Below are 17,990 nucleotides of genomic sequence, written 5' to 3' on the forward strand. Positions count from 1 at the left end.
AGCCGAACCATGCAGTGAAAATGAGGCATATCATGCAGCACTGGGGAAGACCATGGTCTTGGTCCTGCCCACAGACAAAAGATGGATGACATGACAGCTCCCCAAAAGGGAATCCAGAAAATCTCATCACTTCTCATGGCTGGTTTTCAGCATAGGTAAAAACCCCGCCCCCTCCATATTAGCTGAGGGGACCAAAGATGGTTTCTGTCATTTTGGTAGTTCTTAACACACTAATGTTGGTTCAGGGGTTATTTTTTCAAAAAAATCAGGCTAGTTATTTGATGCTATAAAAAGGGCGTGAAACATCATGATTCATTTGCGATTGAGTCCAGCAGGAGTATGGGCGGTACCTTCATTACTATTGCGCAGACTGTGGCTCCAAATGACGTCACCATCGCAAGATGGCAGTGCCCACGTCTGCAATCTTTTGGTTTCATTTTTATACAGTGGGAGAAAGTGGAGACCTGCCATCCATCTTTATATATAGTCTATGGGCAATGAATAGAAGACCATGGTCTTCCCCAGTGCTGCATGATAATCAGTGTAAAGAAGGATGAAGAGCTCCCTCTATGGCCACAAGCACAATAGTCCAGCATGTTGAAATAGTGAAACTTGGAGCCAGAAGGGGTAAAGGTAAATGTTCTGTTGCAGACTGATGTTATAATTTTAAACAGAACAAACTAAAGGAGCACCCATGGGTCAAGAAGGTTGTAAAAATGTTTTACTCGCGGTGGGGGGGTTAAAACATTGTTGTAGATGGACAACAACAGACAGAAACACCTGCAGAAGGGACTGAATCACATAAACCATGTGAAATATTGACAAGAATTTTAATTTGGTTTATGACAGAGCTGCATAACTACTCATTCGTTTTGTTACTTCATCATTAACACTCCCTATCCAGTCTGTTCAGCCAAAAAGCTGGTCATTATTACATGCACCTTTTTATACTCACATGGTTGTTGTTTGGAGCTTGGCTCGGCTGGATCTGTTGTCAATTAAGAAAAAGAACCTTAATTACTTTTGGAGCACTTCAGACTCCATCCACGGCTGCTGCTGATTCATGCCTGCTCCACTTGGAAATCAGCCCAGAGGGTCCAAAAAACCCGGGTCACATGTGCAAATTGACATCAATGTTTCATTTTCAATTCACGATTCTGCTGTAATGTTTATTATTAACTTTTGACTTTAACTTTAGTACTTTTCATTTCGCTCATTGTGTTGTCTCTCTCTTACTTAGCCTTAAATTAGTTTCTGTACTAAGATTAAAGCCCTGAGACACCTGTAATAACAATAAGCAGTGATGCCTCAAATGACCCTCTTTGAGCTGTAAATCCAGTCGTGTGTCATGAATTGCAGTTGTGGTGTAATTCTCTACTTCCAAACTTAAGAATGCCAGATCCATAATGGAAAAGTCTGCAGAGAGACATTCAAGGCCTTCTATTGGAGGCAGTGTGATATCGTTTTCCGACAAACCAGAAATCAAGGCCTTGGACGGGCCTTTTTTATGTCAGGGATAGGGGTGCTGTATGTTTTCTGACAGTTGCTTCTTTTAAGATTAATGGGCTTATGAAAACCGTGTGTCTTCTTCCAAAAGCCAAGCTCGATATCAGTCAATGTTACCAGCATGATCGTGCCGTCCTGACAAAGAAATCCCAAAGACAGATTGAATATTGATGCCACAACACAGGAGAATCAAAATATGTGTCTTGTGTGTGTATATGTGCATGCAGAAGATGAAGGGGGCTGGTAGCCATACTGGATTTGATTTCTAACTTCTGGGACAAAACACATACCAACTAATGAATGCGATGCTGCTCTCTTCTTTTTTTTAAAGAATGTAAGTTCATGGATTTAGTAATAAGGCAAAAAACCACACAATCTAGAAGCCACTTTCTTGAATATATCTGGAATATGTAGAGGAGCAGGGATATATCCTTGTGCTCTATCAGTGCACTGACCTCACTGAACCACAGCCAGATGCTCATAAATACATTCCCTTATTTCTACCCTAGTGTGGATGCCAGTTGGGCCGGGAAGTGGGTTTGTTTTGGGTGTTCTCAGTATATTCCAGCCAGAGCCGCGCTTTCACTTTTCTCACAAGAGAGCTGTGCTAACTTCCTGAAATGCATATGTATTCCTGCTTGTGGTCGTCTGTCATGGTGGTGATCATGTTGAAAGCTGCATAACTCGAGTCCAGTGTCTGTATAATGGAGACTTGTTTGTCCCGACACCCGTGGATTAATCAACTGGACGTCTATCCTCCGTGAATTGTAGTGCAGCACTGTGCGAGTGCACATTCAAGAGTGTAAACGTGAAAACTGACTCCAGACTCTGGTTAAGTGAGTAGTTAAGCCTGCGTCGACCAATGTCAGAAACTCAACCCACATGATTATTTTTTGGTCACATCTGGACACATTGCCTTTCAGCTTTTAAAATATGCATGTGTTTTCCAGTTTGCAGACATTTCAGGAACCCTCCATGTCTCTCATCAGCTTTCCATATTTAGAAAGAATAAGCATAGAAGCTAATTATGTAGCATTGACAAATTAACCCTGTTGAGTACAATTCAGGCTTACAGTGCGAGCTGGAGATCACTTCAACCTACAGCAAAGGAATGGGGGACCTTAGCTCACTCATACTGGTGGTGAAATGTCTGACATGTTTGCGCTGAGTAGGGACAGACAGGCCTGCAACCAAGCCTGGACTTGCTGGCCAAGAAAAAGCCCCTCATAGCTCCCCCATTTTCCTTAGCATGCCCCTTCCTGAATGAATGCACTGCCTAACCTCACATACTCAGTCACTGGGTTTACAGTAATGGGCAAGTGTGTGAAAATATGTAACTACTGTGTGTAAATTGACTTTTACTGTCTGTTGTTTGTTTGCTGTCTTTAGTATATGGAAGTTGGTATGTGTGAACAGAATAGAAACCAGCTGGGAGAAAATGCATTGTGTTTACAATTGAGAGATGAAAGCAGTGGGAGTGAACGAGCAGGCGAGGTGAACTAGGGTCAAATTAAAAGCACATGACAATACCGTACACAGTATGATAATACAGAGAGACTGGATTAAAGGTAGAATAAAACAGTGTATGAACTCTTTTTTGATATATGATGTTTTGCCCTTTTTGACCATTTTGTTTTTAATCTGGTTTTCTTGAATGCAGCTCAGGAAATGTTTGCTCCAGTGGTGGATGAAATATTCAGATTGTATGAAAAGTTCCACAGCAGTAAAAGTGCAGAGCAGCTATATGTAGTGTCAAAGTAAAAGTCCATCCATCCATCCATCCATCTTTAACCGCTTGTCCCTATCGGGGTCACAGGGTGGCTGGAGCCGATCCCAGCGGACATCGGTTGTGAGGCGGGGTACACCCTGGACAGGACGCCAGTCTATCGCAGAGCACATAGAGACAAACAGAGACAGACAACCATTCACACCTACGGGCAATTTAGAGTCATCAGTTAACCTTAACACGTTCATTCATGTCTTTGAACTGTGGGAGGAAGCCGGAGAACCCGGAGAAAACCCATACAGACACGGGGAGAACATGCAAACTCCACACAGAAGGGCCCCAGCCGGGATTCGAAGTAAGTAAAAGTCTAGATAGGTATATCATTGTATATGGCATTATTAGAATGTTAATACTGATGCATTAATGTGTAAGTAGAATAGTTCCAGTCGTTGCTGGTTGTGGTGGAGCTGGTTTGAACTAATTATTGAACTTTTTATACAGTTAGGTAGTTTAGACCAGTGGTTTCTAACGTAGTCGGGGTCAGAAGATACATCTGAGGGGCCATGAGATGTTGAAGACGGAAGAAGAGTTCTGATACACACATTTCTTTTAATTGGCCTCATGACATTTGGATAACTTTGCCCCTGAACCATTAAATCACCATTTCATGGAATTACAACCAACTCATATGGACATCAGAAATGTGAGCCAAGCCAAAAAGGTTGTACATCACAGGTTTAATCTATAACGATGTGTTGCATTTTATAATCTTATCATGTATTTTAGTCTGGAAAGTAACTATAGCTGTTTAATAAATGTAATTAAGGAACGAGTAAAGTATGACACTTCAGTGGTAGTAACTTTCACTAGCCATTTAACAATAAGGTCTATTCTCCAAACATGAGTATATTCAAAAGTACCAATTTATCTATGTGTTTCTTTATTTCCTTGAGTGTTGTGTTTTGGTTGTCTAGGATGTGGCTGCACTCTTAATTATTTGTGGTTTAAGTTACAAGCAAGATCACAGCTCTTGTCAGATATTGTTGAAATGAGTTGTTGTAATAATGATGGTGTATGCGGTGGAGCCCACATGTGATGATGTTATTCCTTGGAACAGCTTTGGAAAATGAAAAACCATGATTCCTCAATGTCAGTGTTGATGTAACCATATCAGAATTGTGTACACCCATATTACAACTAATTATAGGTTTGGTCAAAGGTCTCAGCGAGCTTCGTAGAAGAAGAGTGTTATAAGATGTCAAGGAGAGCTTACCTTCATCTGTTGTAATTAGAGGACATTCAGAGCCTCTGCTGAAATTTGCAACATGAGGAAATTATTCTGCCACCACCTTGCGACGACTATCCTTTCATTAACTCATTACCGAAGGCAATTTGTCCAAGATGATGAATTAAGTGTCATTTTATGCTGTTTAGTGTTATGTTAACAGGCTTGGGTTATCATAGCAGATTTGTCAATGGAAAGTCTGAAGGGGTGGAAACTTGTTGTCAACAACTGTGTTGATAAATCAAAGCATCCCTGGTCTAATTCATGGTACAATTATCTCAAAGGAGAAGCTTTTGTGGCGGTTTTAAAGTGAGCCCATATGCTGCAGACCACAACCTGTTGTCACATCTCCAAAACATCTACAGAGATGGAACTCCGTGCTCAAGTGTTTCCCCCTACACAAAAACATGTCCCAGACCTCCTGTCCGAGACAAAGAAACAATTACAACATCAAATAGAAAGAGTGTGGCGCACTTCCCAGGATCAGAGGGGTTGAGTCTTTCCTTGGCAGTGAGCAGTGATACTGGCTGAGAGCCTCCTTCACTCAAAGACATGGCAAGGCTTTCCTCATGACAGTGCGCAGGATACTTACCCAAGGATAGGAGGATGGAGCCAGTTGTGGACTGAAAAGCTAGGCATTCCTGTTCTTTGTCACTGTAATGATAATGATTGCTGTAATGATGATGATACATACATTCTGTTTTCCCTGCTTTTTGGAAATTAAATAAAATCTGCGGAGAGTATTGTATTTTTTTGTTTTTCTTGCCAGATTAGTGATATCACATCTTAGCTAAATCGTTGCATTTCTGATGGAAATATGGGTTATAGTGAACAATCAGCCTAAAGAAGGAAAATACAAGATTATTTGGTAACACTTTCTTTGAAGACTGCATCTATTTTGCATTACGAGGGCATTCCTGCTGAACTATAATGCAGTCACTCGTAAACACTATATCAACAGTCATAAACTAGAGACTATGTTGAGATGAGATCACAGTCATGACACCAATTTTCGAGCTGGGGACATAAAGTGGTGGGACAATGGCTGCCTCCCTATACCCCCTACTTCCGGCGCCCTTGCTCGGACCACATCCATATTTAAACTCTACCTTCATTTTGATTTCAATTCCAAACCTGTAATGTTTTTGACTGCATCTTGCACTCCCAGTATGCTATAATCTACTGTATGTCAGTTAATCTAATTAATTGTGAGATGTTCCCCCAGGTGTTTTCTTTTAGCATTTCACAGTTTTTCCAGTCTTTTAGTGGAACTGTCCCAACTTTATTGAAACAGGTTGCTGGCATCACATTCAAAATGGATGTATTAATTGTTGTTGTATGATACTGCATGGATATGATAGCACACTATGAGTCCTCACCACAGCTGATGGTTGAGATGTGTAAAGGTGAGTATAGGTGAGGCCTAATGTATTATCAGCCAACCTGTAGTTCATAACTACTAGAGAACGTATACATATAAGTCACAGCTATAATATGTTATGATACTGTGCATCAGAAGGCATCATGTGTTTTTAGTGTAGTCATAAAGCATTATGAATGCATAATAATTCACTATGAATTCCCTCATAATGCACTATAGATGTGCAAAAGCATAAGCCTGACAACATTTTTCTTATTTTGAACTAATCTTATGTAAAACACAAAGCCAGCAATGTGTTAGTCCATATCTGACTTCTTTATTTATTTGAATATTTATTTGTTTAATCACCAACCCAGACCTTTACAAACACTGACACACACACACACACACACACACACACACACACACACACACACACACACACACACACACACACACACACACACATAGAAATACTGAATTAAGATGATCCAGTTATTAATTAGCAAGTAGTAGTAACTATCGTTTTAGTCAATGTGTGATTTTTTTTTCAATAAGTTAGAGATTGTTGCCAGGCATCTCGTCATGGATGAAAATTTGATTGATATTCAAAAATGCGATCACCATCTGACCCTTTTTTTTGAAGCACGTAATCCACGTTCAGCTCCTGTATCATAACTGTACACCACTGTATGAAGTGTTAATGCTGGGGGGAGTTAAGTCGGTGTCAGTGGTATTTCTTCAGCAGAGCGGTGACCTGTCAACAAAGAGGGAAAACCTCTGAAAGTGATACTCACTCTTCAGAGACTGTTTGACTAAACCAAGCGAGACGTTATTAGCATTCTGGAGCTAAAATGTTTGAGTTGAAGCTAAAAGTGGATTTGTCACTGTCTCCTTGTCTTTAGATGATTCATTCTGAGCCATTCTCTGCCCTCTTTCTCTTTTTCCAAACTTGAGCCAAGACAAGTGCAAGCAAGTCCCTGTCCCAGAGGATAGGTTTGATGGGCTACTTTTAATAGTTTTCTTTTCACTACACACACATCAGGGAAAGAAAGACACCAGTTTTTACAGCTGAATTGAGGATCAATGACAGCATAAATGGCTTTTGGAAATTTAAGTGACATGTTTTTTTCACAATGTTGTTTTGCAATTTTATTTACAATCATTTTAGTTAGCACACAATGGAATAGGCCTGAATTTAATGAGCTGGGGCACATTTAACACAGTGACCTATGACTTTTACTGGGTGGTTGTACGCCGTGAAGGCCCTGTGCCCTTAATTCTTTGCAACTTGAAAAACTTATAGGCATTCCCGCCACTTTTTTCTTCTCTTCATAGCACTCTGGGTCATATCAAGTTCTCAGGGAGAATGCAGATAGCTGCGATAGCGTTGACAAGATGGTGCAAAGTGATGACACATTTGCAGAATCAGCCTGACTTACGAGGCCTCTGTCACGGGTGACTGAGAACGGTCGCGTCATCATCGTTAAGCATTGTCGAGACTTAGTTTCATGTTTTCCTCTTGTGAAAACGACAAAATGCAGACTGAAGTATTGGAGGCAGAGCTGTACTGAACAAATGCCACTGACAGAATTAAACCTCAACAGATGAATCCAAAGAACCAACGTTTTCCTGGGAACATCAATGATATTGGACAGAAATTGAGTGTATTTCTTTCCCAAGTTGGGCCTTTAAGGTCAAACTACGTAGCTTTGTAGTGGAGCTACGTATCTAGCAGACCTTTCAAGATTGAGAATCTCAAGGTTAGGGAAAATAAAAATCACTGCTCCCCATATTTGTTATTTCAAGGTTCCTTCTTTGCCTCTTTAACATCCCGCTGGGATACCTTGCATGCCATAAAACCCTCTTTAGCTCAATCCATTCGTAATAAACGTAACTACTCAACAGCTGCTGCCTGTCAGAAATGCCTATGGCAAGACATGAACTATTACCAATAGTTACTTGATCATCCATCATGTTTAAACATACCGTCCTGTAGAGTTTACAGAAAGCAGGATAATTAGACATTTTTCAGTAACATCAGTGCTCCCATATTATCATGATAATTTAAGTTTGCCATTTCAACTGTGGAAGTTTTACAGATTTGATATGTTTCTTTAGAAAACATTTGCAACAGATTAGCCTATTAGCTTGTTCGTCCCATGCAGTGAACCATGAGCAATTTGTTGTCATTTTCCAGAACGTCCCAGCACCTTCACTCAGAGCACCCAGGTAGTGAAGTATTAAACACAGAGGGGGGTGGGGGGAGCATGACCCGAGCTTTATCGCCTGATTGACAGAACTGAGACCTCGGAGTGAACTGCCTCTCTTTTGGGGGAGTTTACATATAAACACCTTCAACATGCAGGTGGAAATACGGGCCAGTGGGGGTAAACAAATAGTCCTGGTCTGGAGTACTGGGCATATTGCAAACAATGGAATTTTTCAGATAAACTTGGACTTGAAAGCTCTTTAGTGAAAAAAAACAACCTTTCGGTCTTTATTGGTGACAGACCTGATGGAAAAGTGATTACCTTTAGATGATCAGATCAGAAATGGACATCTAAAGTATTTACTTTTCAACACAACAACACACTCTAATAAAATTGACTTCTTTTACTTTCTTCAGAAATTGATTGACACTTGCTCCATGTCAGTGACGAAGGGCTACAGAAGAAGCTCACCCAGGTCAAACAGGTCATGTCTGTTTGTTTGCTGTCAATTCCAGCATTTGCATACAAGCCTACCTCACATTCCTACATTTCTGCGCTACCTGGTACAAACACGCCATCGTCTGGGCTTAGATGGAAGTTGCTCCTTTCTCCAAATGCTGACACCCACATGGTGAGAGTTTGTCTCTCATGCAGCAGATAATTAGAATATGTTTAGTCTGAAAGGTTGAATGGACATTCATCTTTTGATTTGGTGATCCAAAAGCAGTTATTCTAGTAGCAGTTGTTTTTCTGGCATTGGGAAATGAGGGGGATTTGTCATAAGGTGATATTATTGGTAAAAGCTTGAGTTAGCTGCACATAACAATCATGTTGTTCCTTACTGTTCAAATTCAGAGCAGAGAAGTTGAATGCTGCCCAGTTGCTTCATCTCATATTACACAGCATTATTTCAGTGTATCATCCAGTAGATGGCAGCATAGGCTCATAGAACATTGTGTGCATTTGTTCTGTAAGATAAGAGTCTTCTTCTTCAATGCATTCCCCTCTTTTTATCATTTAACTAATGTCTAAGTATATTCACACCTTTTTAAAAATACTTGTTTTTGTAATTTTCTCAAATATTGGATTTAAAATGTGGTATGTAACCCCCAGACCATGAATAAAACAAAAAAGTGGGGCGCTCATTCACTCAGTCTGTTAGGTTGCCAGAGGGTGGCAGTCTTTACCCATCTTTACAGGGTGGGTTTAACATCTTTTATCACCATCTCTTTATGGGATGAGAAAGGAGAAAACAATGACTCAAAACAGCAGACATCTTCTCCCGAGAGCAAAGCTGTAATATTCTCCCTTTTTTAATAGAAATTATTTTGGTATTGTGTTAATTACCAGTTTTTTTCACAATCAGATTGTATTTTTGATAAACCGTATGTTTATGCTATTTTCTGGAAATGCAATGCAATGTTTGTGTTGTCAATAAACAACATTTTGGTGATATATATATATATATATATATATATATATATATAATTAACTACAAGGCCTGTTAACATTACAAACCTTTTCGTTCTACAACATTTTGGTTGAACTTCTTGCTACAATTTGCTATGTGGCAGTCAGAGATGGTTCATGCTGCCAAGGTCCTCTTCTGATTAGAATATGATTCAAGAGATGAAAAATCTGACCCCACATTGTCATTGTTAATCACTTCACCTCCTTTCATGAAAATGTCTCAGATGCTGGACAAAAAGCTACTGAGACCACACATTTAGCTGAGTTCAGGGAATGTAATATCTCCATTACGAATGTCTATGCGGAACTGCACTGAGAAGTTGAAAAGACACCTCTGATTGATGTGACACTGTATGAAAAAAATATATTGACAGCTAAGCCAACATTCCTCATCGGGTTCAGCAGTGTCAGCTTCCTTTTCTCTCCATCCTTCATCCGCTCAACCCCGTCCCCTCCACGATGAAAGTCGAACAAATCTGCTGACATTGATCCTGTCTCCTAGGCTAGCCTAATTTCATTTCAGCCTGAGAGAGACGGCTATCTCCAAAGATCTTGACAGACAATTGTATTTACTATTTTCTTTTCACAAGCCAATAAAGGGGGAGCAGTTATTGCATCAGATTATATGAAAAACCGTTTAATGATTCCAATTTATAACTCTAGACTGAATAATGATACAGTTAAGAGCTGACAGGCCATGATAAATGAAGGCTCATATAAAACATATTTAGTGTGAAGAATGGCTGGAGATGAATTGCACAGTGATACAAACTCATGATAAAGAACAGTAAGAGCCACTAGAAGACTTAATAATGTGCTATTCATTTTGAAGTGATTTTGCTGGTTAATAAAAGAGCACAAATTAAAAATATATTTATTGTAGAAAGACGTCTGGGAATATTGCCCCCATGTCTCCAGACACCCACCCTTACCCAATCTAATCGCTCCCCATCTCTGTAGATTGAACCTATCAAATCCTCAGTTTTCCCTCTCCATCACTGCTGACTCTCTGTGTATTTCGCTGTCTGTAACTTGCTTGATTTAGTGCACGTATATGATTTCTTCTACAACATATATTACCAGCTTGTTCTCTGAAGGGACTGGCGGCATCGTTCATGCTGCTGTTTGGACTAGACTGCTGAAATTTAAACCCATAACACACTGACAGCTACAACAAAGCTAAATTACCAACTATGTTGTACATCAGTGAGGCTCATTGTGCAAGGAGTAATTTATTTTGCAAAATGAATATGGTTGATTTCTTACTGTTGCACCATCCTTGAATTGCAGAGGTCAAAACATACAATATACACATATCGTTCAAAGGAAAGGACTAATGTGCATTCCCTGTTGCTGAATGTGATGAAAACCCATGGTCAAGTGCCCTTGAAAAAAAAAAAACCTCAAGGACTAGAGTCTATATGCTGGTAGTGGACTAGAGAATGTGTAATATCTGTAAGGCTCTTTTCTCTGAGAGATAGGACATTGAATTTATCTCATACAATATCTGTCACAATTTCTATACATTGGCACATTACTCTGATGTTACCAGTGCTTTCCAGAAAAGGGTTCAACAGCTGTTTTGTATCATTGCTATTGAAAAGAAGGTCATAGTCATCCTATTTATTTGTCATGTGAAGCACTGTAAATGTGATATAGCCAAAAGGTTTAAAAACAATGCAGTGGTACAAAGAATATACAATTTCTTACCTGCAGCCTCGGGGACCAGCTGTCCCCACCTTTAGGTGGCTTATGATGCACATATAGATTCTCAAACACAACCCATTGTCTCTTTGTTGCTCAGGTTGATGCACATGGAGAGCAAGGGGACAACATCTCCCATCCAACCTCCATCAACATACAAATTTGAATCATAAAAGTGGGGAGCTAATGAGAAAATGTAAATGAGACTAAGGAAAGGGCAGACACTAGCCTCCATTTGATGAACAAAAAATGAGGAGCAAGGTAAATTATCCCAGGATCATGTTCTTGCTGACACCTGGGAGACAGATGAAGTAGAGACCATTGTTTTTGTTCAATGCAGAAACAGCGGGGGCAGAGGACGGTGAGAGGAAGCACATCAGGATTGGTGACCCCCCTAGATTGTTTCCATACGAAGAGCTGGATCAAACAGTGGGGCTGAGCGCTCTGTTGTGGTGTGACCCAGACCACGCACTTACTAATGAATATTGTATAAAGTACCATTTAGGACAATACTAATGGTTCTGGCATGTGTGTCATTTGTATAAGCTTCAGTCCCATAATATAGGAGGCAGTGGGATGCAAAGTGTCACTTATGTGTTCCAGAATCTGTTTTTTTCCCCCATGTGGTCATGATTCGCACTTAATATCTAAGTTCCCTAGTAACAGCTAATGGAAATACCACTGACACTATACCAGACACTATGAGGAAGGCAGTTTTACCCACACTAGCATCATGGCTCTGCTGGTGTGTCTGTTAGTCAGTCGAATAAATCACAATGATCCTCTAACTTTTTCTTTAGCACTACCAGCAGGTGAAAGTTTTCACTTATCCTGTGAAATATCTCAGCATCTACTAGATGGACTGGAACAGACATCTGTCAGAATCAGGTCAGCATTTTTAAGTTGTCCAGTACTTTGCTTCTGACCAAATAACTGCTACTAAAGACATTCCCATCAGCCTCAGTTGTACTTTGTTATTCATACGGTTTGTCACCACCCAGTCTGTACGAGGCTAGCATGCTAAACTTTGATGGTGACTATGATAAATATTATACAGGCTAAACATTGCTATGTTAGCATTGTCAGTGTGTGCATGTTGAAACGTTGACATTAGCATTGAGCTAATCCTGACAGATTAATGAGGGCTAAGAATCCACAGATTAAGATGTCTGTGGATTCTTAGCCCCTTGTTATTTCTTGACCTTTTTGGGGGGATAGGATGCCATCTCTACTGTTAAAGGTGTAACAGTGATAAAAGCTGGGCAAATTCTTTTTGGACCCATGTTTCTGAATCCAATTGTAAGATGTTATAACCAAACTATTAGATTACCCCATAAAACCTTCCAACAATTTAGAAACACAACAGTGATGATTTTGCACCTACAGACAATTTAGCTTGCTAAACAGCAAATAACAGAAGAAAAGGATTGACTCAATCTTGCATCAGATCCAAAATCAAAGTGTCTAATTTTCTATAAATCATTCACTCTGCACTATGCACTTGGATAGGGATGATACAGAAAGTGGAAGGATGTGAGTAATAAGGACAGCAAAACAAACCAGGCCTATAAAAATACAGCTCTTCCTCTCAACAGCCCCCTCCTTTAGATGCAGATCATCCGTGATCACCTGATAGTTCCGGACACAGGGAGGGCTAAGCTCTCATCGACCTCGCAGAGACAGCCTAGCAACACCTCCTATCCTTATCCCTCCGGACAGCCACACACTGCCTCTCTCTTCTTTGCCACCTCCCCCAGGCCTCCCACCCAGACCGTCAGTCCTTGGAGAAGACCCAGGCCAACGGTGAACAAGGGGCTCCTGAATGGGCCCTGTACTGGCCTTTGTCTCGCCCTACTGCAGAGTCCCTTTATTTACACAGTCTTTAACGCTGTATGTTTTCTTGTCTCTTAATTGCATTGGCCTTTGCTGCCCCTTGGTCAATCAATACCATCTCTCCAATGACATCAGCAACTCTATTCAACAAGGCCTTTCCAGGTGATGGGTGTTTCGTGGGAGAGTCGGTGGGAATGAGCCTTGTAAATGTAGACCCACCTCAGTTCTTTCCATCACTGACCCTGTCCTTGTATAAAGGGTTAGGGTTATATACTATACCTACTCTCTGTCTCCATACACCAACCATTACATATAGCAACATACAATATCTGTCCATATATGTGCGTTTTTCTACAACCCTCTGTGCCTTTGTTAATTCCCAAATGATACACTTGTGTGGTTTTTGGGAAGAGGGTGTGTCTTCCTCAGCTCCAGGCTCAGCACTCTGGAGCCCATAGGTGAGCTCACTGCATGATAAGTCTGGTGCATGTGACAATCATTGCCATCAAAACAATTTTGCCGACCCTTGACTCTGGAGGAGAGCAGGAGAGAGAGGGAGTTGACATGCCTTTACCAATTCTGAGTGCGTGTGACCAAGCACATTAATCATAAGAGGTCTAAACCTCTCCTGTGTCCAATTCAGTGATGATTCTCTAGTGCCGCACCATGGCAATGTTTAGACAGAGCTGGACATAATTATCTTTTTGTGTACTTTAATAAGGAGACATCCGAGTGTTCAGAGGGGGCACACACACACCACAAAACTACCGTACAGTGATATTATCCCCTTCATTCCGTGTAATTAAAACATAAATAATTAAATGCCACTAACTAACATAACTGTTATGCAAATTTGACGATTTAGTGAGCTGAAGAACACCGGATTTTTTTTTCTTTTTTTGCCAAATGGGGACCATTTAAAGTTGACCTTTGGAAATGTTATTTTGAATGCAATGTGATGGTGCTGTTTAATTTGAAGAGGTACTTATCTCAAAGTCAACATCTTACTTCTGTTTTCCTGACGCACACTCTGTCACCATATATTAGGCAGTAGCCTGGCAACCACAAGAGTCGAGCCGTACCAAATGGATATGTTTGCAGTAGGACATGCCCGGTGTGCTCCTCACCGCTGACCCGCCTGCCATTTTGTTTCTGTCCTGCGAAGGTGTCAGTGATAAACGTTACCTTGTCTCAGCAGGTGTGACAGGATGGAGGGCCCTGTCGCACAGAGGAGGTCACCAACCTCACAGTGTTTCCCCCATTTATTTGAATAATGGGCCATTAGGACGGCTGGATATCCAATGTTAAAGTAGCTGTATGTGTCTCCTACATAAAAGACATAATTACCTGAAAGAGGGAGGATGTGTTGGTGCACACTTTTCCTCAGCTGGGCTCCAGGGCTCAGAATGAACACACACTCCTGCCATTAGGTGGCGACAGAGAGAGGCTCATGGGGAGAAGGCCCTGGCCATGGCTTACACACAAACATCACCACAACTGCCAAATTGAGTATAGAGGTACATGCCTGAAAAGGCACCCATGGAAATCTAGTTGAAACTCCAACATATTGGCAAGATTTACGGCAATCACATTGTGTATTGCGAATTTCCAACTAGGTGTTGAGTTTAGAAATTATCACAGCTTGTCCTTTTTGAGTCAGGAGGCACTTATTCATGTTTCAATTCAAATTTATTCAAATAGGCGTCAGAGCATTCATTCAGCTCCCAGAGTGAAGGTTTCTCTAAAACTACTGTATGTATCTTTTTAAACTATTTTCGGGCAATTACTGTTCTCATTAAATTGCATAGTATCATGGTGAACAGAGAGTGGGCAATTTGTAAACCTTTGGCTGGCTGAGAGATAGAGTTGTCCTTTTTGCTCGGCATTGTGGCTTCTTTTGCCTTTCATAATTCTAGTTCAAGAGAGACTTGCCATGCAGTCAATGGAAATGTGGATTGGAAATTTGGAGTGGTATTTATATGAACTAAAAAGATTGCCAATTAAGGATGAGTTCTTTATCATTTATTTGCCCTTGGGGTTTTATTCCTCAATTGCTATCACCTTATAAAAGCATCCTTTTAGCGCAAAGAATAGAAGCCCATTTTCATGACCTCCTCTAATGCATTTCCATCCATCTTCACTGCCTCGAAAAAAGTTTTCACCTCCCCACAAAACATGTTAATTGCCATCACGGGCCCAGTATAAAGAAAATATCTACACGTTAATTATCCAAATATGTTGGCAACCCATCTGCAGACAGCCATTGAAATTACTAAATTGTGTTTTCTCCTTTTCGTCTTTCATTTTAGACACATTGTTAATCAAAAGGCTTCAAAAATGTGCAGATGGGTAAGCCTTGTGTCTGCACGGAGCAGCCTGGTTCAAGGTGAGTGTTTCATGCCCCCAAGCCCTTCTGTTTCTCTCTATTGTGCTGTTTAGGTTCCATATCCTGATGGGATGCTCACCGTACTCCAATAGGGACTTTCTTTGCACACATGCGGACACACACACTAACATGCACGCACACGAACACTGCTCTACATACAGCACACACCTACTCACAGCAAAGCTTGGCCTTCACTGTGTAATGACTGGTCATTATTAATGTAATTACTTATTTTAGTGTGATTTGGAGCGAAGAAAATGCATTCCTGCTCTACAATATATAATGTGGAAATTTTAAACTTCAAAGAGCTACACAGTATGTGCTAAGAAGAAAACCTTAACCTCTTTGCTTTCATGAAGCAACATAGTTGAGAATCACTAAATGTTGGTTAAAAGACATTCACATTGTGTTTTAAAGCTCTGCCATGACTTGTTATCTTTCATATAAAATGATTTATCATCATCATAGCCTTGGTCCCAAATGCCCTCAGAAATTGATGATAATTAATCTCACTTCGATAACAACATTTTGTTGGATATCCAGTTTCATTAGTGAGTAAGTATGATTAAATATTTTCAAAGTGAGTTGGACCAGTTTTCAAGAGACTGAGCACATGTGGAAGATGTTGCAAATGATTAGTTCTTCAACATATATTTGGATAAAAAACTAAATTCCTCCACCTGTTTCAATGGTTCTCACAGCACCTTTATTGTAATAACATCTAGCTCTTTTGCTCCCAAAATATCAACCAAAAATGAAAAACTTCTGGACGCAGTGAGGTGTTTGATTTTAGGTGTATTGAGATTCATTACCTGCTCCATCTTCTGCATGTCTCATGTTGACAGTGCATTATTCACAGGTAATAAATGTTTATCTTCAATGAAAGCCAAAATTCATATCTCCTACATCTAATGAAGTTTTATAACTAGGATCGGGAACAAAGACCATGCTCCGAAACGCATCCCAATTCCACACAAAAGTATTTAAACACACCTCATCCATTCCCTTCCTTGTGGTCTACCCCCCCCCCCCCCCCCAAACCCCCTTTTACCATTTATGTCTCTCTTCTCTCTCTTTTATTTGAATATAGGAACCACTGAGGGCAGTTTCATAAGTGCATGAATAGGCCGCTCCCCCACTCAGTCTTGACTCCCTCGGTCCCGTCTTCCCGCCTTCATCCATCTGTCCACGACCTGGATTTATCCCTTCATCCCTTGACCCTCATCCCTTCACCCCCTCATCCCATCATCCATTCATCCCTCTATCCCTCATCACTTACCCCACATCCCTTCATCCCTCCCTCCAAACCCTTAACCCATCCCTCCTACATCAGTGGTGTGGCTCTCCATCTACTATATGCATTGAAATATTCCTAACCCATATCTTTGTTGGTGTGGCCTTGCTTAGTGAAATTGCATTCTCAGTAGGTACTGAGAATTGATTTCAAGGCCCCAGATTGATGCATGGGAATTATTTCAAAGATAATTCACACATCAACGTTTAATGGCTTTCTTCAGTTCTCCCTGCAAGTGACAATTTCTCAGTGGGGGCTTTGGAATGATACAGCATTGCATACTCTATATTTTGAGTCCAGAGTTCACAAAAAGTATTTAAATCTGTCGCAGACCATTGTTGATCAAAAGCCTACAAAGTAAAGTTCTTGGACGCAACCTTGATGCTGCATTGAAGCAGATTACAGTGCTGCAGAGAAAGCAGGTTTAAAGTGCGCATGTACTTTATGCCCACATGTTATTCAGTCCCTCTGTCATACAGGTCCTCAAGGTAAAGTGGCTAAACAGCTTAACATGTCTAAACCTCACAATTCCTGCTTGTTATGTCTGTCACTTGTATCTAATATGAGTATATTGAGATTACTGTCTGCTGAGTGTCTAAAGAAGGGATTAACACATCACATTAACAATAATATTGTCTCATTTGGTCCCCCTGATTAGGAATCCTGAATAGAGTAGTAGGTAGCAGTAGGTATTTATCAGCAAGAAACATTTGAAGAAAAAAAAAAGGCCTTGAGACATCCCTCTTCTAATTCAACGTGTTTTTGTCCATGCAGTACTATTCACCTACGAGAGTTATATTCTTCCTTCTCTACTTCACTATGGACCTGCTGAAGGCAACAGTCGATATCCTTGCAAAGCTTTTGAATCTTTGCTCCAAAGATGCTCTGTGCAGCGGGAGTGAAGGCAAGGACGAGCTCGCCCATCTTGCAATGATCTGTCCTTGACTCATGCAACAATGTATTGTTTCAAAGATGGAATAGGTCTTGAAAGACTTGAGCAACCTCTGCATTTCTCGAGTTCTCCCTTTATAAATACACTCTGGAATCAATACTGTTCTTGCTTGCTACCTTGAGAGACTATTGCAGCCATTCGTCCTGCTTTTTACTTAGGTTTTCTTTACCACATAATTTGGTTCTCCACCTGTTTCAAAGACCTCTCCAATGGAGAAAGTGCTTTGAAATGTCATGTGATTTGATACCACTCCTCTGATTT

At 40.6% G+C, this 17,990-nt stretch overlaps 1 protein-coding gene across 1 annotated transcript in view; it reads right to left on the bottom strand.

The window, feature by feature from the left end:
* pax1a (paired box 1a) overlaps nt 1-17,701 on the bottom strand; it is a gene marked incomplete at its 5' end in the record, with an annotated part of 28,240 nt that extends 10,539 nt beyond the window's left edge. The window contains 1 exon segment of the mRNA XM_083924610.1: nt 17,566-17,701. Within this exon segment, the coding sequence (XP_083780736.1) occupies nt 17,566-17,701 (136 nt within the window).
* Between the last annotated feature and the right edge of the window lie 289 nt (nt 17,702-17,990).

The sequence above is a fragment of the Echiichthys vipera genome, assembly GCF_963691815.1.
Source record: "Echiichthys vipera genome assembly, chromosome: 12".
Classification (NCBI taxonomy): Eukaryota; Metazoa; Chordata; class Actinopteri; order Perciformes; family Trachinidae; genus Echiichthys; species Echiichthys vipera.